At 43.7% G+C, this 27,313-nt stretch overlaps 1 protein-coding gene across 1 annotated transcript in view; it reads right to left on the reverse strand.

Annotated features, from left to right (window-relative positions):
• Positions 1-27,313, reverse strand: part of PAMR1 (peptidase domain containing associated with muscle regeneration 1) — a 61,220-nt gene that overhangs the window by 31,448 nt on the left and 2,459 nt on the right. The window contains exons 2-4 of the mRNA XM_044436359.1: positions 14,812-14,991; positions 11,725-11,853; positions 1,051-1,165 (exon numbers count right to left, since the gene is read on the reverse strand). Of these exons, the coding sequence (XP_044292294.1) occupies positions 1,051-1,165; positions 11,725-11,853; positions 14,812-14,991 (424 nt within the window). The remainder of the gene's footprint in view (positions 1-1,050; positions 1,166-11,724; positions 11,854-14,811; positions 14,992-27,313) is intronic.

Consider the following 27,313-nt stretch of genomic DNA (forward strand, 5'->3'; position numbering starts at 1 on the left):
TCAGGGGGAACTGAAATTTTTACGCGTGTGTATTTGCCTGTTGCTGGTTCGTGCCCAAAGTTTTGTGCCATGAAGTTTGCTAAGGGAGAAGGTGGGACTGGATAAATGGAGAGAATGTGGTGAATTGAACTTTATTTTGTTTTAGTGCTTAGGGCTGGAAAAGTCACCTCCAATATCCCCTGTATTTTATGGACTGTGTACAGTGTAGAAAAATGTAGGAAATCTTAAGGCATTGCTACAGATTTCACAATAAATGGTAGAGAGAAATCAGTAAAACCTAGATCAGTGCAATCAGTGCATCTGCTGAATTTTTAAAAACTTGCAGAAATAAATACATGGAAGGGATAGGTATGGTAATAACAATAGGAACTTTGCCACAATAAATGGGCTGTAGCTATATTCATATTGGTTGCTTGAGGAAGCAATTTGCTTGTCCCAAAATGTACAAGTCACTCAAAATCCACGGATATAAAAATAAGTCATGACTTTTAAAGTTAGTGAAGATAACTGCTAGAGTGTCAAGCATTTGATCAAAGGCGGTTGCAAACGCCAGTGCTTCTGCTCAAGTGCTTGGTAGCGGGACTTGGAAAGACATCACCCTGCATACAAGCCACTTTTCCTTAGGTGGGAACCATGTGGGCCGTCACACTTACCTGGTGGAGGTGCTGAGCATTAAGAGTCCTAGACCATTCCCCAATAGGAAAAGGATCCTGGAAGTGCCAACCATCACAGCTTCCCTCTTCACTTGCCCCAAGTAAGTGTCTTTTGGGAAAAAAACTCAAGGATACTCAGGTACAGATAACCTGAAAGTCAATAAGCAACTCAGATGCCCAGTGCATAATCTCTGATCATTTTTAAGTGTTCCTGGGATACTCAGGAACAGCAGAGAGCTATTAACTAAATTACTGTTCATGTCTGTGGAAAGAAGACAAACCCCACCAGAAATTCCTCTGGGTTCTACCATTATCTGGGCACACCTTCTATTTACGCATAAGCTTGTGTCATGCAGAAAAAGAAAATTGAGGATATGGAAATTCATCTCTCACCTACCTTAATTCAACAACAAACCCAGGCTTGGCATGTATGATCCATTCACACTGGGCATTCAATGGATAACTCTCCAATAAAATCTGACCTTTTGAAGCCTGGAGAACCTGTCCACATTCTGGAAGGAAGGAAGGAAGGAAAGGAAAGGGAGAGAGAGGGAGGGAGGGAGGGAGAGAGAGAGAGCATGAACCATGTAAACATACTGGGGAAAGATCCCAGGATGTGCAATGTGTAACCTTTTCTCACACATATGTGATGCCACCAGGAGCTCAGTAAACCTCTTCTTGTGCCTGCTTTGGACTTCTAAGGGAATGCGATTGTCAAGCACTTCATGAACGGCTGCAGCTGCATGGCAGAGCATTTGCTCTCTATGTCGAAAGTTCCAGATTCCATCCCTTCACACAGAAAAAGTTAGAGAACAAAAACTCTCTCTCAACCCCTGAAAAGCTGATGCCATGCAGATAAACTAGATAGAACAGTGGACTAACACCTCAGTTCTCCTGGCTTGCCACAATATGTAGAATGAGCTGTGCTGCTCAATGCAATGGGTTTCAAGGAAGATTTGCATTACTGTCCTAAGGTACAGCAAACTACATTGGAGGCAGCAGGGCTGAAAAAGATTGTTTAATGTGGAACCTCCATAAGAAGAGCTGTGCTGGATCGGACCAAGGGCCTATCTGGTTGAACGTTCTGTTCTCACAATGGCCAGCCATGGAAATTGCACCAACAGGACATGACTGCAACAGCGTCTTCCTGGCCATGTTCCCCAACAACTGGGGTGCATATACAAATCTGGGTTCTGGCACATAGTGCGTAAAGCGAGACAGGATAGAGGGGTGCCAAAATATGGTGGTGCAAAGGACATGGCCAGGAAGACATTTTCTCCCTCTCTCATAATACCAGAACCCAAGATCATCTCATGAAGCTGGATGGTGCCAGATTCAGGACAGATAAAAGGAAGGGCTTCATTGCACAGCACACAGAATTCACTACCACGAGATGGAGTAGTGGTCTCCCCTTATTCACCCTTTTTCTAAACTAAACAAGCACAGCTTTCCTGATAGGGGAGTTGCTCCAGCCCTTTCATCATTCTTGTTGCCCTTGTCTGCCCTTTCTCCAACTTTACCATATCCTTGTTTAGGGCTGGTGACTGTAACAATATGTCGTAATCCAAGGGTGACCATGCCACAGGTTTGTATATTCACAGTTTTATTTTCTATTCCTTCCCTAATGAGGCCTAACATGCAGCTGGGATTATTGTGCCCCAGTGTGCATCACTTGGCACCTGCTTACACTGAACTGCTTTGCCATTTTTATGTCCATTTTTCCCGTTTGGGGAGATCTTTCTCCAGTCCTATTTTGTTTCAGCCACCCTAAATAATTTGATGTAATCCACAATCTTGGCCACTTCACTGGTCACTCCTAAATCCAAATCACTTGTGAATAAGTTGAAGAGCAACAGTTATACTACTACAGGTCCCTGTGGGACTCCATCTTTTACATTCCTCCATTGGACTAACACTGAATACAATCCATTATTTCAGCACTGGTTAGTAACACAGCTTTTGTTCACTCCAAAAATTCCTGAGCAAAGTTACTTTCTAGGTGAATCTGTTGCACTGATAATTAGCAGGACCAGTTTGATTTTCTGTCTCAGACATCAGAAGCTCAGTCCAGCTTTGGTGAAGACATTTAACGGAGTCCCACTAAAGGCTTGAAAGATGGTTTAACATTGTCGCACCTGAACACTGGGACATCAGTGTCTGACAAAACAGTCACACAACTGAGCTTTGAATCAGCTCAGGACTCAGTAAAGTGTCAGTCCACATTAAATATGTCTGGACCATCTCAAGAGCATAGAAGGGGAAGCAGGGCTGTGTTTGCTAGTCCAGGGAACACATGGAGGGGGAGATCTGAACAATTTACAATTTAGCACACTTTCAGGATTGTGAGTAGGCCAGCTTGATCTTCCTGAATGTGGTGGTTAATTTTTTAGGTTAGCAGTTGTTGGGGAGCATGGGTGGGGGGGTGCTTTTGCACTCATGTCCTACTTGTGGGCCACTGGTTGACCTAGGTGTGAACAAAATGTTGGACTAGATGGGTTCCTTGGTTCGTATGTTTTTATGCTTTTCCATGTGTGCAGGGGGTGGTTAGTTGGAAGATAAAGCAGGAAGCTGCAAAACTTCCGCTTCTATGTGTGCCACATGGACTGATTAGAGGTATGGCTGTACCACTTTCAGCAACAAGCCAAATGCCAGATTGCAATGCCTTCTGATTCTTGCAGGACAGGGTTAAATTTTGTCCTTCTTACAATCAAAAACAAAAACTCTTTGTCAACATACCCTCAATTACCCTCGGTTGAGTGCACCCTGATGAAACAGAAAACAAGCTCCAAAGGGGTTCATCATAAGTGTTTCATTTCACACCAGGGCTTGTCGGTTCCTGGACTGAAAGGCTGGAAAATTAATTACTTTGCCCCCATGGCTGTCATTAGGATGCCATTGGGATATGCCAGGATCTGCTGCAACGTACATGATAATGTGGCTTCCCACACTGAAGAGAGGAAACCTAGCACTGTTTCTGGCTTCCACCTCAAAACAACCTGGGACAAAGCTGCAGGAAACCTTCTTCAGAAGGACTGACAAGGTCCTTGAATCACCTCAGAGAACATTCCCCTTTCATTACAAGGGGGCTTTTGAGTTCCCTTTGTGGCTGTTGTCTTCGGCAAGAAAGAACTGGTGGTGTGCGGGGAATGCTAACTGCACCTTTCTCGGGGGAACAGTACAGTCTGAACTGGTGGAACATTTCTGCCAAGGAAATGGGGCTGGCCAACAAAGCAGGTGGTCCGAAGACTAGAGAGGGCTATGCAAAGAGTGCCCCCAAATGAACAAGCTCAACCTTTCTTTACATGAAGCTTATCTGTGTCAGATTTGATCTTCATTTTGTTATCTGTAGCTCACCCCAAGAATGGTTAATGGAACACCCTGCCGCCACCCCTTTAAGTGGACAATCAGGGCAATCAGCTCCACCATCTTCTAATCAAAAGGATCATTCATCTCTTACAGGGAAAGACCTGGACAGTTCTCAAGAATAATTTACACTCCAAATGCTAATCCTGGCAGACCCTGCCTTGTTTTGAAGCTGCGTGTGTGTGTGTGTGTGTGTGTGTGTGTGTGTGTTGTAGGGGAGGGGAAAGGAAGAACAAATCCCTTTTGGAAGATGGTCAGCCTCACTGTTACTTTCATAGCTGCAAAAGAACCGTTTTCCAGGGCAAACATTTAGAGAATAATCAGTCACTTTTTTAAAAAAACTGCAATTCACATATTATATTTATACTGATGCCATTCCACCCTTCTTCTACCAACAACCGTTAGGAGTAGTTCTGACTTAGGAGATGTCCTTTAGACACAGGTCTCATTTATAGAGCACCCTGTACAATTCCCCTAGTAATTAACAGAACTGTGGAAACCAACAATGATTTACAAGCAGCACCATGAGATTCAGCAGGAAGCTGAGGGGTATGGGAAAGATCTTGGCTCAATCTCCAGAACAGGAGAAAGGGGGATGTGGGATAACCTTGAATGAACTAGGATGGCTTCAAAGTGGTGGTGGGAGGAATGGAGGAAGAAAGTGTGTTAGTTCTGCCAAATCCAATTATGTTCACTTAAAAAGAAATAGGATAGTTGTACACTAGCCTGAAAAGAATGGGAATCACAACCCACTCCACTTAAAGTACTGGATTCAGACAACGATATCCCATACTCAAGAGCTCAGTATGGTTTGTGCGCGGGTTTTTGTTGAAAAATGCATTCTCATGTTGTCTGAATCCAGCCACAGCAACTAACCATGTTAACCATGAACAATCCACAGTTCACAACCCAACAACAAATCCACAACCCAGCAGTGAACAATGGGTTGCTTTTGTGGGTTGTCAGTGCTTAACAAACCACCATTTGCCAGCACAGCTGTGTTCAGACAACATAATAACCCACATTTCAGCACAACCATGCTTCAATGACAAGCTATCCGTAACCCTTGCATGTGGATTATCATGATCTCTAAACTCACTGTCTTGGATCTCTCTCCAGAAATCCAGTCATTTCCACTGAGTCGCCATACCCTCATTTTGAAAAAAGTAAGACAAGAAAATATACTAATATCAGACTATTAACCAACCTTTTTGTCCACCCACATCTCAACAGGGTTATCATAAATCTAGAAAGTGGGCAGAAAAAGGGACCAAAATATTCAAACAGCTGAAGCATAGCCCTGCAAGGAAAAGCTAACATATTTTGTACTTTGTTTAAAAATACAATAGAAGTTAATAAAATTATATGAGGTAGGGAGTCAGTGGGCAGGGCGTGGTCCAGCCTGTTTCTCTTAACCCTAGACCTTGAACAAACCCTGGCTTGTGATTCTGGCTTGTAAGGAGAACAATAAGGCAGTATCCCAATTCATATGCAATGCTAAACAAACCATGAGCGGAGGTTTCCTGGTTGTTTAACTGCTCTCACTGGAAAAGAAGTCATGCAGTTGGACAATGTGCACCAGCATGTCTGTCCATGCCTAAGCTTAGCGTTATATCTGAACTGGCTTCATAATGTTGATGGACCACAGATCCAGAACAGTGTGCAAGTGCGTGTATGGGAAGGGACATGGCTTCACACAATGCCAATGGAATGAGATGTGTTGCCAAAAGATAGGGCAGTGGCAACGAGCTTAGATGAGTTTTTTAACATTTACCAATTTATATGCTCCATGATGGGTCTGTAAAGATGTTGTGCTGTTGGACTAGGTGTGCTTCCCAATGGAATCTAGTTAGCAAATGTAGGTCTAATTAATGTTTGGATTTATGCTCTCAACCTCCCGTTTCACACCATCACCGCTAAAATATGAACTGCCTAGAAAGAAACCAGCATTCTTTGGAAAGGTTTTATGCTGAACAGGAAAAATCAAAACAAAACATCCAGTTGTCCTATGTTGTCCAGTAAGACCTCAGTCTTCTATTAGATCTTGTATATCAAAATAACCTGTACAATCATCTTGCATAGCATATATCAATCGCACTGGCTACTTAGGTTTATACTGAGTCTATGAAAATGCAATCATTTCCCTTGAAACTCTACTTTCCTTCTACTTTGGTAAATCCAGGACAAATCTCATTGGTCTACTGCCTGGCACCAACCTTGGGGGAAAATAATGCTCCTCAAATCCTCCTTCAGGTAGAACGTTCTGATAAGCTGCTTCCACCATTCTTTAGATTCTTACTTCACTAATTCTGCCTGGGCTTGACAACTTTACTGGCCCTGCTATGGCACCTTTGAAGGACTCCAATTCACAAAACCTTGGCAGCGGATGCTCCACCATGCCCAAAAAAGCTGCACCTGCCTGACTTCTGCATGTCTGGTTGCGAGAAAAACATAACTGCCTGGGTAGCTGAGCAAGAGTGGAGAATTTCTCAAGAAGGCTGTTAAGTCAGATTAGAAATATTAGTGGTAAGAAGGAAGAGGAAATCATAGCCAAAGGAAGCTATATAACTGCAGAAATAATTTACGCATATCCACATCATCCGAAACCCTGAGCACAAAAGGAGATTTTTAAAGGCATCCATATACAGCCTGGTTGAGAGCCAGTTTAAGACAGAGGGCCTGGATTTCAGCTGATTTATTCCCACTGAAGTCAGTGGGACACAGTTGGCTCAGATCCAAAGCATTTGGCTTTGCTAGCTGAGAACTGAACTGCTCAGATTTTTCTCCTACCTTAGGTTGCCATGTTTTTACTCACAGTGATTAAAGCTGCAATCTTAGACCCTGTGACCAGGAGGAAGTCCCACTGCATTCAGTGGCACTGTCTTCTGAACTGTTGTTGTTGCATTGCATTTATATGCAACCTTCTTCCCTCTTGTGAGGAACACAGGGAGCTTACCTAGCCCCATTTAATCCTCACAACAACAACAACAACCCTGTGAGGTAGGTTAGGCTGAGAGTAAGTGGGTGGCTGAAAGTCATCCAGTTAGGTCCGTGGTTGCATGGGGACTAGAACCCAGATCTCCTGGATCCCCAGGACATCACACCCATCACAGTGCACTGGCTCTCAGTAGGGATGAACAAGGAGATACAGAACCATTAAGTTTAATTCAGATTCTTATTTTTTCCCAACTATCCCATCCTGCATCTGCATTGTTTATTCTTTTTTAAAGTCCATGTGAGAAAACATGCATATTTTCCTTCTCATTTCTCCTGGTATGTGCATTTTTGTTCAGAGGCATGCTTTGTAAGCCATATTCGCTATTGCAGTGCAGTTTTGGGGGCACTTTCCTTAAAACACATTTTGTGCGCGCACATCCGCTTGTTATATGCATACCTGTGCACAATTTTTTATTTGAAAACTGGCATCACAAAATGTGGAAATATGCCCATATTACCATATCCCTGTATTCCAGGCCCAAGTTCAGCAACGCCAATTGATGAGTTCATATTAATATGCAAAGTGAACCAATTATTCCCCCTTTCCTGCTTCTAGATGTATACAGGATTGCCTTCTCAGTGCAGTTGCCAGAAAAGGAAGAATACTGGTCTTTCTGTAGAAGGGCCTCCTTAGTGGTGGCACCCGTGTCCTGAAACAATCTTCCACATAGGGCCAAAAAGGCAGACACTGTGACCAGTTGGAAATGTCCCTTGAAAACACACCTCTTCACACTGGCTTTTCCTGACCTGTGAGGAAAGCTGTTGCTACCCCATTTTGCTGTTATGATGATGCCATGTTTTTTAAGTATTCATAGGGCACAAACTTCTGGCACCCCCACCATGTATGGTGGGAAGGGGGGAATAGGATTGCTGGGATTCCCAGCTCCAGCCTCAGAAAACAACCTGAGGTTAGGGCTGGGACTCTGCTCTCAGGGGTCCCTCCCTCCCTCCCTCCCTCCGGCATTGCTGGGGATGTGTTTCTTTCCATGCCAGCTGGATTCTGAAGACAGAAGACTGTCTCGGGTGCCCATGCAGGGCCAGGCATTCCAGAGGTGGGGAGACAAAGAAGGAGCCTCTGGGAAATCCCTGCAGTGCCTCAGACTCCTTGCATGAGCAGGGGGAAAACATGGTCTAGACATCAGCTGTCTAAATGGTTATCAGGCAGGAGGATACTTCTGTGCTTCTCCCACCTTCCATTGCATGTCTGTAACCATAGAGGTCAGGTAATTATGTCAGTAACCGTAGAATTCAGATAATCATGGGTAGCTACACTGGATGAGGTCCTGAACTGCATTTAGTGATTGATTATTTTATCCTGTCTCTATACTGTTCTTTTCTACTTTAATGTGTAAACCACTTAGAGATTTTAATATATTAAGTGGTATGCAGTAGCAATAAAGCTGTTGTCAGCATAGAAATGCAGGGCAATCTTCATGACTTTAGCTTCATCTCTACTAGTAACATCACATTTCCCCAACCAAGATGCCCACAACCCCTTTGGCACACAATGAACATAGCACAATAAAAACAAATTGGGTTCCAAATTCTATTGCATTAATGGAGCTATTATTTTTGAATGCATAGAAAATGCCACACTTTATGGCACTTCATTTTACATTGCTTTAATGAAATACATCCATTCCTTCTCTAACTATGCATGTCCTCCCTGATTGTGTTCCAGCCATGACTGCCCCTTTCGGACCGTTGTGTCAGCAGAAGTTGCATTGCATCCATGTAAGGATGGTGAGATCCATAATCAAAGGCAATCGTAGAAGCTCTAAACCGCTGGTGCAATGATTATTTTGCATTTTCTGATGATGCTTTTCTTCTTCATACATTCAGTTTTAATGCTGTGGGTTTCCATTAATCACTACCAGCGATTATGCCAGGGGTGTCCTGGAATCCCCTTTAAGAAAAAAGAAGCTGGCTATACAGTCGTTGTTTCGCATGGAAGAGTTCGTGGGCACCACCTACTGGTTGGACTGAGGTACTACAAAGAATTGTATACTACATGACTGTTTCCTCCAAAAAAAGATGGGTTATCCAGTCTGCCCTGGATATTTAGTCCATTTGTGGCTCTTCGATGAATCCTATTCTTAACCACCATGTAACCTGCATTTCTTATCATGTCATTTTCTGCAAGCAGGAACACAGACAAGGAAATACACATACATTAACAACGCAGACAAGAGTGTTACCCATCCGCCTCTCTTAGCGGCTTCTTCTGCTGGCTTCCTACCACAAAATTCCCACACCTAGAAGAAAAAGCTGCCCTCTGGTCCTGTCCTTTGAGAAAGGACAAATAAAGAAGCACCAGGATGTTGCAAACCATGAGACATTTTAAAAGAAGTTTAGGAAAAGGCATTTTGCCTCCAGGGAAGTTATGATCATCAGCACACAGTAATGGTCACACAAGAGCCAGCTAGCCGTATGGCTGTATTTGTGTACGTGTGTGTGTGTGTGCGTGTGTGGGGGGCAGGGTGTCCCCTCTCTGGAAGTCTTCAAGGAGAGGTGGAGTTGCTTCAGATTCAGGCTCTGGATTTCCCAAATCAGGTCATTCGCGCAAGCCCTCTTCCTTCCAACATTGTAATTCTTTGGCTGTGTCCATTGGCACAATGGTGAATGTAGCCCAGTCTACGGTCTTTCCTGAAGGTGGCACAGGGGAGGCAGAACTCACAGGGACATGGTGCTGGCACTGTTTAATTAGCAGGGTTTTTTGTGACAACATCGGCACCACCCCTGGGAATTTCTGGCTACCTCTGAGCATAGCTGCAGGTCCCACACTAGCAGGGTGGGAATAGGTTTTTCCAGCAACAGTGACTTGGTTCGGACAATCACTGCAGCCCACTCTGGCTTATTCTCTATGATGAACTGTGGGGCCCATGGGCTCCCAGTGGGCAATCCCCATGATGGGCAAATCTGAGGGGAGGGGAGTTGTCGGGGTGGTTAAAAAGTCACCCAGAACCCATGAACTGTTTAGGTCTAAACCATCCTAACCATCTATACTTGCTGGGTTTGCATGAAATGAGAGGCCATGGCATTCCCCTGCCCCCACCCAATTAGCATGCTGGATGTTCAAAATGGTGATTGCCACTGCAATAAGAAGCCCTGTGAGGAATGCAGCCATGCTGGCTTCTCATTAAATGCACAGTATGTCATTTGTCGTGATACAATAGCAGGTATTTTGGTGTGGCCAGGTTCTGAATGAACAATGCATTAGGTTTGCAAAATATTGTTCCGGGGGAAATTGAAGGTGCTAGAATGGATTTGTTGACATGGATTAACACAGCTGTTGGCATTTTTTTGCTTCTCCTTGGCCGTGTGGCTGTGGGACTACCAGGATGAGTCCCTGCTCTCCCAAATGTACCACCAGTGCTTTCCTGTGGGGGCCGCCCATGGTCTAAGCACTGATGCACACCAAGTGCGGTGAATGACTGCCATCATTCTCCCTACAATCCGTGGTTCGAGGCTGGCTTGGAGGAGGCCGGGAGGTTGTTCCGAGGAGCTGTAATTAAGTGGAGAGGCTGGAGGTGGGGAGAAGAAGCAAAAGTGGGGAAAAGGAGGTTGCAACGGCAGAGCAGTGCAGGTGACACACCTCGCGTAGCAACGACTATGTTGCCTTCAAGGCAGGAAATGATACAATTCCAGATAGGCACCAGTGAGGCATGTGCTTGGAAACGTTCCCCCTTCATGCATGCACACACAGGTACACACTCCCCAGGCTTATTTTGACTTGCTGGCTTTCTTTCTGATGACATCGGCTCCAAAGCCGATCTACTCTTGTTTCTGACAGAGGCCAACCAGATGCCTGTGGGAAGTCTGCAGGCGGAACATGCGGGTGAGAGCGCCCTCCCACAGCCATTCCATGTCGGCGGGACTTCGGTGGCACGGCACCTTTGATCCCCGAGACAGCATGCAGCCCCTGTGGCTAGAAGCCATTGACAGCTTCATCCTTCACGTGTGTGTCTAATCCCTTTTTAAAGCTGGCGGCCCTCGCCACGTCTCAGTGCAGTGGATTTCATAGTTTAACCATGTCCTGCTTGAAGATGTGCTTTCTTCTCTCCTGAATCTTCACCACTCCATTTCATGGCATTTTTCTTTTAAAAAGGAGGAAAATAAGAATAACAAAGAGCTCCTCTTTCGGCTTTCATGTCCTCAGTAGGCAGCAGCCCTGGAAAGCCCCAAGGAAGGAAGTCCTGGCTAAGTCGGCTGGGTGCTTTCCAAGAAGCTCAATCATAGAGGAGAGAGCAGGGGGGAAATAGGAAAAGAAAGACCACCCCACACACACTTGGCCACCCTGCTACAGTACGCTGCACACTGAAGCCTGGCACCCAGAGAAATTTCTCCAACATTCTCGCTCCTTCACACTCTTAGTGGGTGCATTTTCTTTTCACCTCTCTCCACTAACGAATGGTTCTTAATAAATAGATGGGAAAATGTGGTGTTGTGCTGGTTTTAGTATTATGAGACAAGGAGAAAAAATAAAGCAAGCATAAATGGTAAGAACGGGCGTCCATTTGCATTTAAATCCATTTGTACATTGCCCAGTTTCTGAGTTTCATGCTGGCATTTTCAAGACTCTGAAGCTGGAATGGGAAGTGCGTTGGAACAAGTCTCACCTTTCCTCCCTCCCCGTTTGTCCCACTTTCCTTCTCCATACGTGAAGCACAGCCCTCTCCCTGCTGCACAATTCAGCACCGGCAATACTTACTCATGCAGTCCCCTCCATACCAGCCAGCTCTGCATTCAGCACAATAGATGCCCTTGACGTAGAAGTTGTCTAGCGTTCCTCCCCAGGAGCCATTGCGGCAGGACTTGCAGTTTTCAAAGATCATGCAGCCTGCAAACAGAGGAAGCCCACTGAGTTGACAGGAGCCTGCATTCAGCTTTCCTGTACAGGAAAGGATGTCCATTCCAACTGGCCTTCGGCTAAAATATTTGTGTCTTTGTGGAGCAAAAGACCCCCTGCTGGATTAAACCAAAGATCCATGCAGTCCAGCACTATGCTGACACAGCGGTCAAGCAGCCACTCTTGGAATCCCACAAGCAGGACATGAATGCTAAAACACCAACCCACCCAGGTTTCCTAGCCACTGGTGTACATAGGTGCATTGCCACTGATACTGGAGGTACATACCGGAGGCGATGGAGAATATCTCTGGTGTCATTTCACCAAACATGGCTTGAAGAAGTGTTCTGGGCAATGTGCGTGTGAGTGCATGTATGTGTGCGTGTAGATATACATTGTACATTCTCTTGTACATTGTACATTGTCTCATTGCCTTGGGGGGTGCACAGGATTATTCAGGGCCCCACTCCAAGGTACCTCAATCTTGCTCTGAGCAAGACCCTCTCGCCTCCCTCACAACTAGCATGAAAAGAATGGTAGAGGTTGCCTTTTCATAGTCACAGATCATTCTTGGAGAGAAGAGAAAGGGCACACTGGGAGGCATGAAGAGGAAGAGGAGGAGGAAGGAGTTGGGGCTGACAACTTATGCCCCGTCCACCTGAAAATGGCCACCTAGATAAAATGTAGGGGGCAAGGCACAGGGCAGCACAAATCACCACCACAACTCATGCTAGCCTTGGGACAAAACTCAACAGAATCCCTCTAACATTTATTCGCAGACTTCCTCCTGTGGTCAGCCTGGTCTTGGAAAGTTAGCTGAACTGAGAGAAAGTCCGCAAACACTTGCAGAAAGAAGGTTGCATGACCAGCAAGTGTCAGAAGCAGCAGCACAAAGACTGGTGTGCATGGTGTGGAAAGGGGATGCTGCTTGTGTAGCATATCGTACACTTGCCAGGAGCTCAGGCTCAGGGGCATGACAAAGGGGACCAAAGCCCAGGGAGTTGAGCCCCAGGCGTCCAAAAGATTCCCAGACAGAATCCTCATGCATCCCTAACTCACTGGATGCACATAGGCCTTTGAGTTTAGCAGTTTATGGGCACTGAGGGTGGGGAGGCATATTTGCCCTCCCACCCCTTGAGATCAGCAGCAGAGCTCTCCTCCGGGAGCCTTCTGTGAGAGATATCAGGAAGCCAAGTACCCGGAGGAGGGCTTTCTCTGCGGTGGCGCCCCATCTGTGGCATGCGCTCCCCAGAGAGGTCCGCCTGGTGCCATTGTTATTTGTTTTTCGGCGCCAGGCCAAGACCTTTTTATTCAAACAGTATTTTAATATGTTTAATATTTATAGATTTTAATTGTGCAGCCAGTGTGTCTCTGGGTTTTAATTGTAATTGTTTTGTATGTATTTATTTCTGTGAGCCGTCCTGAGGCTATGTAGCAAGGGGGAGGCATATAAAAACTTTAATAAATAAATAAATAAATAAATAAATAAATAAATAAATAAATTACATTGTACCCTGAAACACCATCAAGCACAATGTTTCTGCAGGACAGCAAGAAAAGGGAATAAAAGACAGAAAATCTGGTGATTACTTATCAGCTTTTCTACCCATGAATTTATCTTTAGTTGATGGTGTGACCTTCCAGTTTTGATTGTGTGTCTAAAGAGCTCTTTTCCTGAATTTTTTAGACCAGGGAAAATGTGTTATTTACTTATAAAATGAAAGGAAATGCTATTTCCACTTGTGCATTTGTACGATTCTGCTATACCACTGTCATCTAGAGGTTATGCAATGAAAAAGAAGGAAAGCAAATAATATCATGCAGTGCTCAGATCTCAATTCTGTGATCAATATGAAAGTGGATACAGCCAATGAACTGCCTCAGGCACAAGAGCTTTACATATTCTTATAGCACCTTGGCCTTAAAGCCATGAGACAGACTCTTCCCTGAAATCTGCTAGTTGGACAAAAGCAGGAAGGTTGGACAAAAGCCTATCTAACTTTTCCCCCATGCTATTTTCCAGTCAAGATTGTCTGTGTCTCCCCACCGAGCCAGTGGATGTAAGATCCATGGGAGAAAATTTGAAAAGTACTTTAATAATCACCCCCAATCCCTGCAAGCAAACTGCAACTTGTAGAAATGATTCTGACTAAGACAATGACATGGGCCACTGTACCAAATGAACTAGCAAACCTTAGGAAGGGCTTGCATTTTATTACCAAAGAAAAAAATGCTGGAAAATGCAATTATGGCTCTCTAATGCAAGTTGTTTGGTCCATCCAGGACATGACCAAATAAGCTGTTCAACAACCATATCAGCACCATACTTCCTTTAAGTAAAAACTTCTTTTGGGCATTTGGACATTCCCCTGAGACAGTACAGACAAAAATTCAGGTGCAAGGTAATCCATTGGGATTCCTCCCTTACAGGAGTAAATTCATCATCATCCCACTGGCTGTTTCGTCCTTGCCCCCTTGTCTTTATTTTTCTCATATTTCTTTCCCGAGTCTGAACTCAGCAACTTGATTCCTATTTCTATTTTTTAAAATCAGGCAGTGTGCAAACCAGGCCTTGGAGACCAAGGAGCTAAAATCCCGATCTCCTCCTGAAGCCAAGGATGACTTTACCCTCTGGAGGGCTTCCAGGCATGCATGGTAAAATCCTGGAAACTTTCAGGCTCCTGGTGTGAGTTTCTATTACTAGAAAGGAGGACATGCTCACGGCAATGTGCTAAATGCATTAACTCTCATCAGCGGAGTGAGCCATTTGTGTTGGCACCCACCCATCTCTGAAGAGAAAAAAAATCCATCATCAGTCTGGCAGACAAAAAAGGCCACATGCTCCCCTGAGCCGCCAGCAGGGTGCTCGCCTGCCCACACAGCAGAGTGATTCATGACTAGCATGAATGCTCAATGGGGGGGATGCGTCAGGGCGATCAATCAACATACCTGGGTGGATTAGACAGGAGTCGCACTCATTGTCCTCATTCCTGCAGCAGGGGATGGTGTAACCCACAACTTCTTTCGTGTGCCCGGGACACACACACTTGATCTGGTCATACTCACAACACTCTCGGCACATGATATTCCATTCAGCTCCTGGGCAGTTTTCATTGATCACTGTATACCCTGCAGAAAACCAAAATGAGAGGTAAGGAGAAAGGAAATAACTGCATATTGATGGAGCAGAATCTATTCTATTGTGGGCCAATCTGCAGATTATGTTGAACTTCTGTGGTTGGATGTACTAATGTTTTCTTTCTGAATGAAAGTAGGTTATGAGGGTTGTCAATTCGACAAGAGCAGGCGGATGGGGATATCTGACCTTTTCCCCCTGCTATTGTTCAATCAAGATTGCCTGTATCTCCTGACTCACCCAGTGCTTGTAACACCCATGGGAGAAAAAAATCAAAAGGTACCAAGTGAACCATCAGCTCTTAGGCAGGGGTTTCATTTTACTACCAAAGAAAATGCTGAGAGATGCAATCATGGCTTTCTCATGCAACTCCTTGTTTGGTCCTTAGCCAGGGTTGCAATCTTCCATGAGTTGCTTGCCATTTCTCCAGCATGTGCTCCTGGCTTACAAGCTCTACTCATTCCTGGATGATCAGAAGAATTCATTCCTGGATGAATTCAGAAGAATTTTCCCCAAATCAGATTAGCTAATAGCATGGGCAACTTAAGGCAGTGGTGATCTCCCATAAACCACACTCAGCACTGCCAACGGTCATGGATTATAAAAGTTATAATCCAAAGCATATGGCAGGCACCAAACTGCCTGTCTCTGACAGATTATACTTTATTGGAGCAGGAAGTTTAAATCTTCTACAGTTGATTGTTTTGTCTGATACAAGGAATTCCCACCCATTTTAGTAGACTTTGTGCAGAAGATGTCCATTCAAAATTGTCATGCCAATTCTCAAATTGTTTTTCTAAAGTGACAAAGTCCCCACATGAGATTTGATCCCACATGGCACTGAAAACTCTCCTCATGTGGAGATAGCTGATATTTATCACAATAGCACAGATATGTGCTAGATTTTTTTTTCTCTTGATATGGTTAAGTCCATCTTGTATCACCATGGCACAACATAAAACAGCTTCTTTGGGTTGAAAATTACAAGGAGTTCAATAAAAATCATATAGTCCCCAGCTTTTCATGTCAACAAGACTGCATAATAAGCAAGTTATTTTGCCAGTATAAGTACACTTTCAGAAGACTTTGTGAGGAATAAAACACACATGGAAAGAACGCTTTTTTATATTTAAGGAAACCACTTGGGAGCCTAATTCATGTGGTCCAGGGGTGGACAATTTGTGTCCCTACAAGTTATTACTACTCTCAACTGCTCTAGCCAGCCTAGCCAATGGTGAGGGATGACAGAAACAATCGTCCAATTGCATCTGGAAAGACAAGTTGTCCACCCAGAGTCAAATATCTCAGGTTGAAACTATTGGCCTTTTGACACAGAATCTGGTACCTGATCCAAGTATTATTTTCTCCTCATCAGCACACCATAGAAGCACTGGGACACGTCATCCCTACAAATCCCCATGGTCTTTAGCCTTGTTTCAACAGAGGTAGAATTCAGGAGTTTGTTGCGAAGCAGGCAGAGTACTTTGCTCATAGAATCACTATTTCTGCCTCTTGAAACAGAAGGATTGTGGGAATCCTTCAGTGATGAAACAAAGATCCAAAGATCCAATGACCTTCTAGTGCAATTCCTTCCAACTTGTAACTCAGGCAGTTCAAACCAGAGGTTTGTTAAGTCTCTCATGGACACCATATATAGCTGTGGGCTACATTTGTCTTGATATGTAATGAGTTATGCAGACTTCTACTAGAAGGTAACTTGGATGTATCATTAAGTGTCATATCTCAAACATGTTCCACATATCTTCAAACCATGTTCTTGTTCTGAAAGGCTATCATCTGGTTTGTGAAAGGATGTAGCAATGAAAAAATATGTGCTGGTAATGGTACCCTAGAAATATTTGGTACACTTTATGTAGCTTAGGTGCATCAAGCACACAGCTCCCTAAATTATAGCATGCAGCATTTATTCAGAGAGCATTTTAAAATATAGCCTTGACATGAGCTGTGTTTGGTTAATGCTGATCACTCAATTTAAGAATGTCCACCAGGAGAGGACAAATGCACATTCACTTCCAGCTTATACGTAGTATTTGTGATTTCATTTGATCAGTATGATACACTTTGGGTAGAATCCCACAAACACAATGGAACCTGCCTCCTCTCTCCTCTTCTTCAGCTCCTGGAGGGGACCCATCAGTCCCGGGCAGATGTTAAGGACATATGGGAGTTTTCAGGGACAAGACAAAATTCCCCCTTCTGGCTTTACTGATGGTTCTGGTTCTCTATGTCCATGGAGAACATCATTGAATTCCACTCATTATTAGTGCCAGCTGATAGATCAAGGTGCAGTCCTACAGTTGCCAAACACTATCTAGATGGCCATAGTGTAATTCAAGAGCTGAAGCTGTGAATTTGGAGCATCTTTCATTTGCCCCTGCAGGTCTTTCTCTGCTGGCTGTGGCTCCAGGTTTGCAAGACCAACTTTGGAGCCAATGTTGGCAGGATATTCCAGGGGATTAAGGAGGGCCGGAGTGAGGCAGCACTTTTCTAGGAAGAAGTCTGGTGGTACCTCCTCTCCTTATGAGCTCATGTAGAACTCTTAGATAGCTAATCTAATTGATTGGAGGGTGGGAAGATTCTCAGGGCAATCCTCACCTAGGCGGTGCTGCCACCCGCCAATTTGGAGAGTTATGGACAGTCACATTGGATGACACTGCCAAAAATCAAATAAAGATTGAATTAAGATGTTGCTGTTACAGTCTTGTTATCCCCAGCACCACCACCACTTTGTCCCATTTTCCTCAGTGGCTATGTTCACGTGTAATGCTAAACCAGCCCAGGTGGTTCCTGTATGACATGGATTCTTACCTAAGTAATGCTGTCAGATGGTCACATAGTGTCTACTCATGCATGGTTTGGACCCTCCTCTCTCAATCTTCCCACTGGAGGCATGTATCCCATCAGCCTCCATGGCTGAAATTTGTTCCCAGGGTGCACTACTGCTGACTATGTTGCCAGCCTCTTCCTGCATATAGAGGCTGGATGGCTAAAGTTACTCCTGCAATCGCTGCTCTTTCCATGCTATGATAGCCACATTTTGGGATTTAGATGACCAAACAAGCCATGGGGAAGCATGGAGTGCATACAACAAACAGTTGTTTCTCTCCATGGTTCATCAAAAACTAAACATACCATGTGATAAGTCCAAAATAAGGTTCAGACAACCATCCTTCAATGGAAATTACCAAGCCTTGTTGCTGTGTATGAACCCTGAGTCTGTGTTTAACCATCATGCCTGGTCAAGAGGTTGGAGAATTCAAAAGTGTGCATGGTGTGCTGCAAGCTTTGGGTTAGCCTGTTGCTGTAATATTCATTTTGAAGCCCTTATATTGTTTATTATCTTCCTAATGTTTTGTCTGTTTGGGATTATAGCTACTAATACCATAATTACTATTATCATCACCATCACCATCATCATGAACACTATAAAATAAATGTTACAGAAAACACTTGATGGTGTGGTAGGCCTTAAAAGTAAGTTCCACTGAATTAAATGGAGCTTGCTTTCAGGTAAGTGGCCCTAGGTTTGCAGCCTAACGTTTTCCAGCAGGCAAGCAGGCAAACCCTGGCAGTTCCTCATTTTAAAAGAAAAAGAAGAAAAGCAGGTTGAAACATTGAACACTGTTGCTGTCAGCTAAGAGAGTAATTCTGCAGATCCCCTCTTTCTTCACTGGTATGCTGTCTGCATTCAGCAACTTGAAATTTAATGAGCTGACAAAGCTGTCAGAGTGTCCCTCAACCAAGAGGCAGAACTAAGGACTGCTTTGAGGAGCCTGGAGATAGGAAACAAAAGGAAAGCTTCCACAGAAAGAAATATAATGAGTTTGTGCTTTATTTTTTCTGCAAAAGCCAAACCTGTTTTAATAGAGTGTAACAAAGCCATTTTAACCTGGCTTGGTTTTGTTTGTTTTGCACTATTTAGTGCCACATCCTGACAAAATTGGGCACCAAGTCATGGTGAAATCAGTGAAATTTGTATTTTATTTTATTTCACTTCTATGCCACCCCATGGTCCAGAGGACTAAGAAGCATATAGATAAGCAATAAAATATCCATATTTCAATAAAACCAGTGCAACAACAACCACCTACAGTGACTATAATCAAGTCTGACACATGGCACAACAGCAATAATGGTAAAAACCAAATTAACGGTAACAATTATCTATTAAAATATCTGGAAAATAAAAAGGGTTTTACCTGGAGCCAAAAAGGAAAAAAGAGATGGTAGCTGGCATAGCCCCTTGAGCAGTTGAGGTACCATCACTGAGAAGGCCCTTTTCCTGGTTACCAGCCCCCTTACTTCTTTTGGGGGAGGTTCCCTAAGAAGGACCTCAAAGGAAGATCCTAGGGCCCAGGTAGGAATACATGGAAAAGGCGTTCCTTCAGACCCAAAACTCTTTAGGGATTTAAATGTTAAAGCTAGCACTTTGAATCAGATCTGGACTTCAACTGGTAGCCAGTGCAGCTGAGAGAAGACTGGCATAATATGTTCTTGTGAGCCAGTCCCCATTAACAGCCACACTGCCCTATTCTGAGTCAGAGGAAGCTTCTGGAATGCATTCAAAGGCAGCCCCACATAGAGTGCATTACAGTAATCTAAAGAAGAGGTTACCAGAGTGTGGATTGCTGTAGCCTGGTAGGGTACACAGTTGGTAAAGCTTTTGTAGTCAGATACTCTACAGATAGGGCGGTGGTTGGTAAATCAGCCTAAGCTGATAGAAGGTGCTCTGTGGCACTGAGTCCACTTTTGATTCAAGCAATAATTCTGGGTCCAGGAGCACCCCCAAACTACGAACCTGGTCCTGGTGGGAGTGCAACCCCATCCTGGGCAGGTTGAATATCTCCCAACTGGAGTGGACAGACACTCCTCCCATGAGCAGCGCTTCTGTCTTGTCTGGGCTGCACTCCCGTCTCTCTCCCAGTAAAAATCTCTGTCCCAAATCCAGGCCTGGAGCCTGATTGAAATGGAGCTAGGTAAGTCCATTTCATCCAGTTATGCTCTTCGCATTCGACTGATTCAAGTCGCACAAAAGTGCCCTGCTAGGTGCTCCCTTCTTGTATCATTTGCAAATGATTAAATCATGCCTAACATTAGTAATGGCTGTGACTCCGAGGTGGTGTTAGGGAACCCTCCCCACAGGGCTGAAGCCCGAACTCTTTCATTTGGAGCCCTGGATCTCTGAGAGGTCCTTTCCCACAACCACCATGCCATCCACAGACACTTGCTGAAACCAAGGTATGGGGCCCTGATGATCTTGAATGCTCCTGATCCCCAGGAATCAGCTGATGTTTTGCTGTGCCCCTCCCAAATCTTTTTGCCAGGTTTTCCTCCCCCTTGAAAGCATCGCTCTTTACTATAGGGTGTCCTTGGGAGACAAGGACTTTTAAGGACACAGAGAAAAAGACTTTAAAGCATATCTAAATCACCACATGCAAGTGTGTGTTTGTGTGTGTTTGTGTGTGTGTGTATGCCTGCCTGCCTGCCTTGGATCTTTTCAGTACCAAGCACCACTCCAGCTAGGATTGCTTTTCACTGGAAACACTATTGGAAAATGACTTCACAGACAGAAGTAAATACAATCAGTCCCTGCATATGAATGCTTGTCTGTCACCAGATGCCCAAAGGTACATAGCTTGGTGATGGAGAGTACTCTTGGCATACAGAAAGTCCCCTGGTCAGACTCTAGTATGTCCAGTTAAAAAGTATAGCACACACAGTCTATCTATGATCAATGATCTTTTGATTATTTGGTCCCTGACTGAGACCCTATTGTAAATATAGTGACATTATTGTGTTGAGTAGTACTAGTAACTAGAAACAAGTCAGGCACTGGGATTAAGATACAATGATGTCACAAATGAATGTAGTCGGCTTAATTTACATAGCTTCATTCCGAGCTATGATGTCTTAAAAGTCCACATCAAGTCCTGGACCTTAACCCCAGTATATCGTGTTCCATTGCTCCAGTCAAAATATCAATTTCAATGAGTGCACTGGCCCCAAAGCATGTTTTCCTTCTTTTGTAGGTGGGGAGAAAGAATTTTGAAAACAAGCAGGCAGGGCAGGTTTAAAGCTCCCTTGCGTGTGCATAGTTTGATCCAGATCAGAGCCTTACTCACTTATTTGTGAGTGAAAAGGTTGAAAAGGGTCAGCTGAATGCTACCTACTTAATGCAGAGTTCTATCCAGAGGTGAGCAGAAGGCATCTTGGATGAACAGGAGGGATTTTCCTGAATTAGTGAAGTTGCTTACATGAGAAAAGGGAACAAAAAACTGGCAGCTACTTCTGTGAGCACAAGGCATTGTGTCATCTCTGGCACTGGACCTTTTTCTTAATCTAAGTTTGTTCCTTTTGTGCTTAAGTCATCCGTCAAAAACAGCTCCAACACCAGAAGTTTTTCTGCAGGTTCAGCTCAGCACAACTTTAAACTGTGTTATTGCCAGTGGAGTATGACACATTAAAAGCTTGCTGCCCGATTCTGATAAGGAAATTAGAATCATTCCATTAAGAAAGGGAAAGGAGGCACCAGGTCCTGATTGCACCTCCACTGAACTAATAAAATATAAAGTGGTAGGCACTAGTGTTTGCAACTTGGTTTACTTTTATTATTTGATAAAGGATTGTTCTAGATTTTTGGAGTAAAGCTATTGTTCTTTCTGTATTTTAAAAAGGAGCATTAAAACGCAATTGTTGCATTTTATTGTTTTATTATCTATTATTAAGAAAATCTATGCAGCCTACCTATTTTTAAAAAGCTTCAGACCTGGTTGATTGAATTTAATATCCTGGGTCTGAAACAGGCAGGTTTTAAAATACAGGCAGTCTATTCTTGATCACAGTACATTGTTACCATGTCTAGCTGAAAGACAACTTAAGAGAGTCAGGAACCTTGTGCCACCTGTATAGATCTTAAAGCTGCTTTTGACTTCATCTCTAGAAACCTGTAACAAATTCAAACATTCTTTAGTTGATAAGAAGCTACTTTTTCTGATTAAACAAGAGATTTAGTGACTTATCTGCAAGCTCCTAAAGGAAATTAACTAATAGTACAGTCCTCCTCTGCTCCAGATGTGAGACAAGCCTATCTATTTATGCTTACTTTATTCAATGTATTTCTGATGGAAGGGCTTGTTTTTTAAACTTAGGGCATTTACTGTGCACTTAAGACCCCACACTCAGGGTAGTTTGTGGGTGCTTTATATAGTGTTGGCATCTTCCAGGACTTCTCACATAGTTTGCAACCATTCTGTGGCCTTTCTTTCCATTGAGGGAAGCCTGGTATTACCTGGGAAATGCACTAGAGGTAGATCATGTGTTTTTGCAATTCTCCTATACTGCCGCATCACCTGGTGGTTATATAATGGAACATATAGAAAGGCAAAGAAAGAACAAGCAAAGAAACAAATGGGGGCGGCGGCGGGGGGGGGGGAAGATGCATAAAGAAGCTGATTTTAATTCCACAAAGAATCTGGAAGCAGAAGCCTCAGCAAAGTGAAAGGTTATAAGCTTCATGAAGAGAAGCCAGCTCTAATAACTGATTTATGCAGATGACTTTTTTTGTTGTCACAATCAAGGTTGGGATTATATCATTTGTTTAATGCTTTGCCATTTTTATGACATTAACCACCTGGTTATTAATTACACTGGAACTAAGCTCACAAGCTGCTGGGTTCACAATAGGAATCCAACTGAAGAGGTACATTATTATAAATATCTTGATGATCCTTTCCATCATACTTAAAAATGGGGCCTTCCAAGATCTTCTGCACTCCTGCTGGCATGTAATGGCTTAGTAATTCTTCAAAGATTCCTTTTCTCAAACAATGGCTGATTAGCATATATGGTGTTTCATGCTAAGATTTAAACACAGCTCTTACCTGGGGTAGTTATTTGGAAACAAGTCATAAATAAAGAGTCTAAAGGAGTTCAGTCACTTTTTCTCAGAACTTTTCTTGCAATCCCCATATGACTGACTAATGCAGTGTTCTGTATGAGAACTGGATTAAATTTCATAACATCTACTTTTCATAGATGGATTATAGAATCATAGAGTAGTAGAACTGCAAGGGGCCAGAGGGCCATCAGGTCCAAACTCCTGCTCAGTGCAGGACTCCAAGTTAAACCATCCCTCTCAGATGGCTGTCCAGTTGCACCTTGAATGTCTCCAGAATGGGAGAACCCACAACCTCTCTAGGTCATTGGTTCCAGTGTTGTCCTGCTCTGACAGTGAGGATCCCCCCCCCCCCCCGATATCTAGCCATAATCTGGCTTCCTGAAATTTGAGCCTATTATTCTGTGTTCTGCAATCTGGGATGATGAGAAGAAATGCTGTCCTTCCTCTTCTCGTGTGTGTGTGTGAATATTATGTATGTTATATTATAATATATATTTATCCACTCTTGCTACTGTCCTATGATCTGGAAAGATTCCTGTAAAAATGTCTGGGTGAAGGCAGCACACTGTAAAAGAGGGACAGACAACTCCAGAGGTTGGAGGCAGGTTGTATGAGATTCCCCATGTATGAGGCCCATATTCCTCCCTTGTGATAGCCACTGCCACAGCTGGAAGTCACCTGCTGGCTACATTCCCAGCAATTCTGGGGGGAAGCCGCGTGTGGCAGCACATGCCTTGTTTCCCACAATTATTATTTCCTGCCAGCCCACCAAGCAGCCATGGCTGCAGTAGAAGCCATGACAGGGAAGCAGGAGGCTGCATCCTGGACTGCTGTGTTACCCATCCATCTGGTAGAACAATGCAAATTGGTATTTCTTCATTTGAAGGTTTTTTTTCTCTGGGACTAAAAAAGACAAAAGAATTTCTGTTCAGATTATATCATGTTGAACTGTAAAATGTTATATCCTTGCCAGCTATATTGTGTTTCCATTCTACTTTAAACACCCCCCCGCAGCTGAGAGCAGCTAATTCTGAAGATGATGATGATGATGATCATCATCATCATCATCATCATATTACATTTATACCCAGCCCAAAACTTTAACCATTTACACCACACTGGCCCTATATGTAAATAAGCCTCTCCTTCCATTTAGATTGGCCCATATGAACATTCTGCCTTCAGTCATATTAAAGGGAAGATTCAGCATGGGCTTTTCACTGCAATTTTATCAGCCTTGCAGTCCAGAGGATTTAGGGGGCAAACCTATGCACAGTTAGGCTGAAAAGGTCCTGTAACTCCCAGCATTCTTCAGCTAGGCATGCTGAGAGCTGTCGGACTTTCTCCTATCTAAGCATGCCTAGGATTGATCTCTTAGAGACCATAACAACATTTAAAGAGGCAGCTTTAAAAACAAAACAGAACTCCCCACATCATTCCTGAGTCTGTTTTTCTATAACAAGAAAAAAGTATATGTTAATTTCAGTCACACAATTATCATTATTTCCTATTTGGCTCTAAATCTCATGGTTAGGTAAGAGCAGTGAGAAATTCCATAAGACACAAATATTCATATTCCTCTATTTCAATAGAAAACACAGGAGACTTGTCCTCCCCTTAATTATGGCCATACAGGGAACACTGAGATTTTTCTTGGCAGAGAGAAAGTATGACATAAACTATTGCAGTTTGTGCATATAACATCGCTTTTTGACCTTGGAGCAAATCAGTTTGCCTCTCTGTGGGTCCACAAACACTAGAGGTTTGTCATAAGTCTGGGGAATGGCCAATATGTGGAATTTAAAGTGAATCATGTAATTCCTCAATCATCAGTATATCACTCCCTTTTTAAAAAAATAAAAATCAGTGTCCAGGCATTGTCTCTAGGAAGAATTAGCAGAAGATCACACTGCTGGCCTCTCCTTCACAAGTGTGATTCATCCGGGAGAGGTGGGGTTGGCCAGAATATTGTATAGAACTTGCCTATACCCAGACAATGTTCAACCCAGGGCAAAAAAACTATTTGTTTGGAATGTATTCTTATGAATCATCTTTCAAAAAAATTTCAAGAATCCTCAAGCAAACTGAGTACATAAGGGTGGGATCACCATGCAGAAGAAGTGATTCCTTCTAATAAATCTTTCTTATATGAACTGGTCGGGACTGCAAGAGCATGTTATTGAGCCTGCAGCTACTGCTAAAATAGAAATCTGCATCTTCCTCATTCCTATACATGACTCTGCTCTAGATAGGTTCCTAATTCCCACCAGTGCCCAGGATTGCCCAGGATTTATTTATTTATAAAATTTCATAAATATTTGCAAAGATGTCTTATTCTTTGGAAGTCCACGTATGAGCCAATGTGGCGTGGTGGTTAAAGTGGTGGCCTAAGGGACCCAGGTTCCAGTCCCCACTTGCCTATAAAGCTCACTGGGTGACTTTGGGCCATTCACAGATTCTCAGCCCAACCTACCTCATAAAGCTGTTGTTGTAAGATAAAATGGAGCTATGTAAAGAGGAAAAAGTTCAGATATAAATGCTACTTGATGATGATGATGATGATGATGTTCAGAGACAAGTCTTAGCAGAGAAGGTATTGCCCCTCCATCATAAGAATACAAGTATTACCCTTGGATTGGATCTTTGGAGACGGATTTGAAAGGTTGGACAAGTCACAAAGTATCATGTATATTCTGGGGTTCTATGGCTGAATTCTACACAACTACACATGTTGATTGCATTTGTTACTTGCTGCTGTGTCACAATAATTTTCAGTCATTCTGTCATCAGGCATCAAAAAGAATGCACACAGTCAAGGACAGAATGCCAGTTGTTAAGAATGCCACCCATCACGAATGTGTATTTATTCTACATGGATAAAAGTTCTCAGTGATATTTATATGTCCTCCCACACCATACTTCCAAAGAGTTTGTGGCAGCATGCATACTTCTTACCCAAACCAACGTCATTTCAGCCTCAGAACAACTCGGTGACGTTGGTTAGGCTGAGAGATGCTGATTCTCCCAAAGTCACCAAGTGAGCTTCATAGCTACATGGAAACCCAAGCCTTCATCTCCTCAGTCGTAGCTCAACACTCTTGCCACTGTGCCACACATGTTCTTATGACTGAAAAGGGCCAGCAAGTCAGCTCAGAAAGCCACCCGTGTCCATCCAGCAACAGATGGCCAGAGTCACACATCTCTGAGTCTCTCCTTTCCCACCTCCATTATCCAAAGGCTGATGGAGTCTTCCTGTGGCAGGCTGCACTTACTGAGCCAAGAAGAACCAGCAAAAGCAGCCTTCTGCCTGACCTGCTGCAGTGATGCCTTCACTAGGCCACCAAGCATGATTTTCAGCTTTCTGGAAAACATGCCTCCTGATGCCAAAATGGAAAAAAGAACATCAGCTGACATTAGTTTAACAACAAAGGTAGGACTATTGAGGGCTATTCTGAGCATCTGTAAGAGCTGCACTCATGCCAGCATACCTTCATCCTCCTCTAGCATTGTCATTACCTGACCTGGCTACCAAGAACCCATGCCACAGGCCCAGAACTCCATAACTTCTCTGGGTTTTGGCACTCCAATGGGACAAGAACCAAGAGCACAGGGTGCGTGTAGAAGAAGAAACTCAACTAATTTGTGAACAAGTTCTCTTCTCTCTTGCTGTATGTCTTTTTGATGAGGTGATGTTGAGAGAAATGATCAAGTGCTCTATTCTTCCTTCCAACACAAAGAAATGTACTTTTGCTGGGCCTTCAGAGGAATCCTGCAGGTGAGGCATTGCAATGTGTACCGTTCACCATGTCAGAGAGACTTGCATTAGTTGGCTCAAATGCACTTAGGGAAATTTCCTGTTCAGAAGGCCCTGCTTCTCCAGACTTTCTGGAGAAACTTCTACACAGATTTTCAAAAGAGGCTTCCTTTCTTCCTCTCGATCTCTTCCTTGGTCTGGTGAATCCTTTTCCTTTGTTGGGGAATACAAACAGCATCTCCCACAACCTCCTACCTCAAGGCTATACTATGACAAAAGGGGGACGTTTCTTTCTCACAAAAAATGGTCTGTGTGCAATGCAGAAACTGGCCTCTAGGCTGAATCCTCTTCTGCCTTCTGTCTCCATCCCTCTCCCATGCCTGAGCTGAAGAGAGGGCCCCCAAAAGAGAAAAAGACAGGAGTCTGTGCTGATGTTGGGACATTCCTGTTTCTCCTTTCTAGCAGGCAGTTGTAAGCCACCTCAGATGTGCAAGCCCATAATCCCTGATCATTGGCCATGCTGGCTCAGCTTATGAAGCCCCAAATATCTGGTGATCTTCCTTTTATCCACCCCTGCCTCCATTCCAGAATTACACGTCCCTGGTGAAAAAGGAATGGTTATTAAATAAGTTTGTAGTGTAGA

Source organism: Varanus komodoensis, unplaced genomic scaffold (genome assembly GCF_004798865.1).
Source record: "Varanus komodoensis strain SLA01 unplaced genomic scaffold, ASM479886v1 scaffold3, whole genome shotgun sequence".
NCBI lineage: Eukaryota > Metazoa > Chordata > Lepidosauria > Squamata > Varanidae > Varanus > Varanus komodoensis.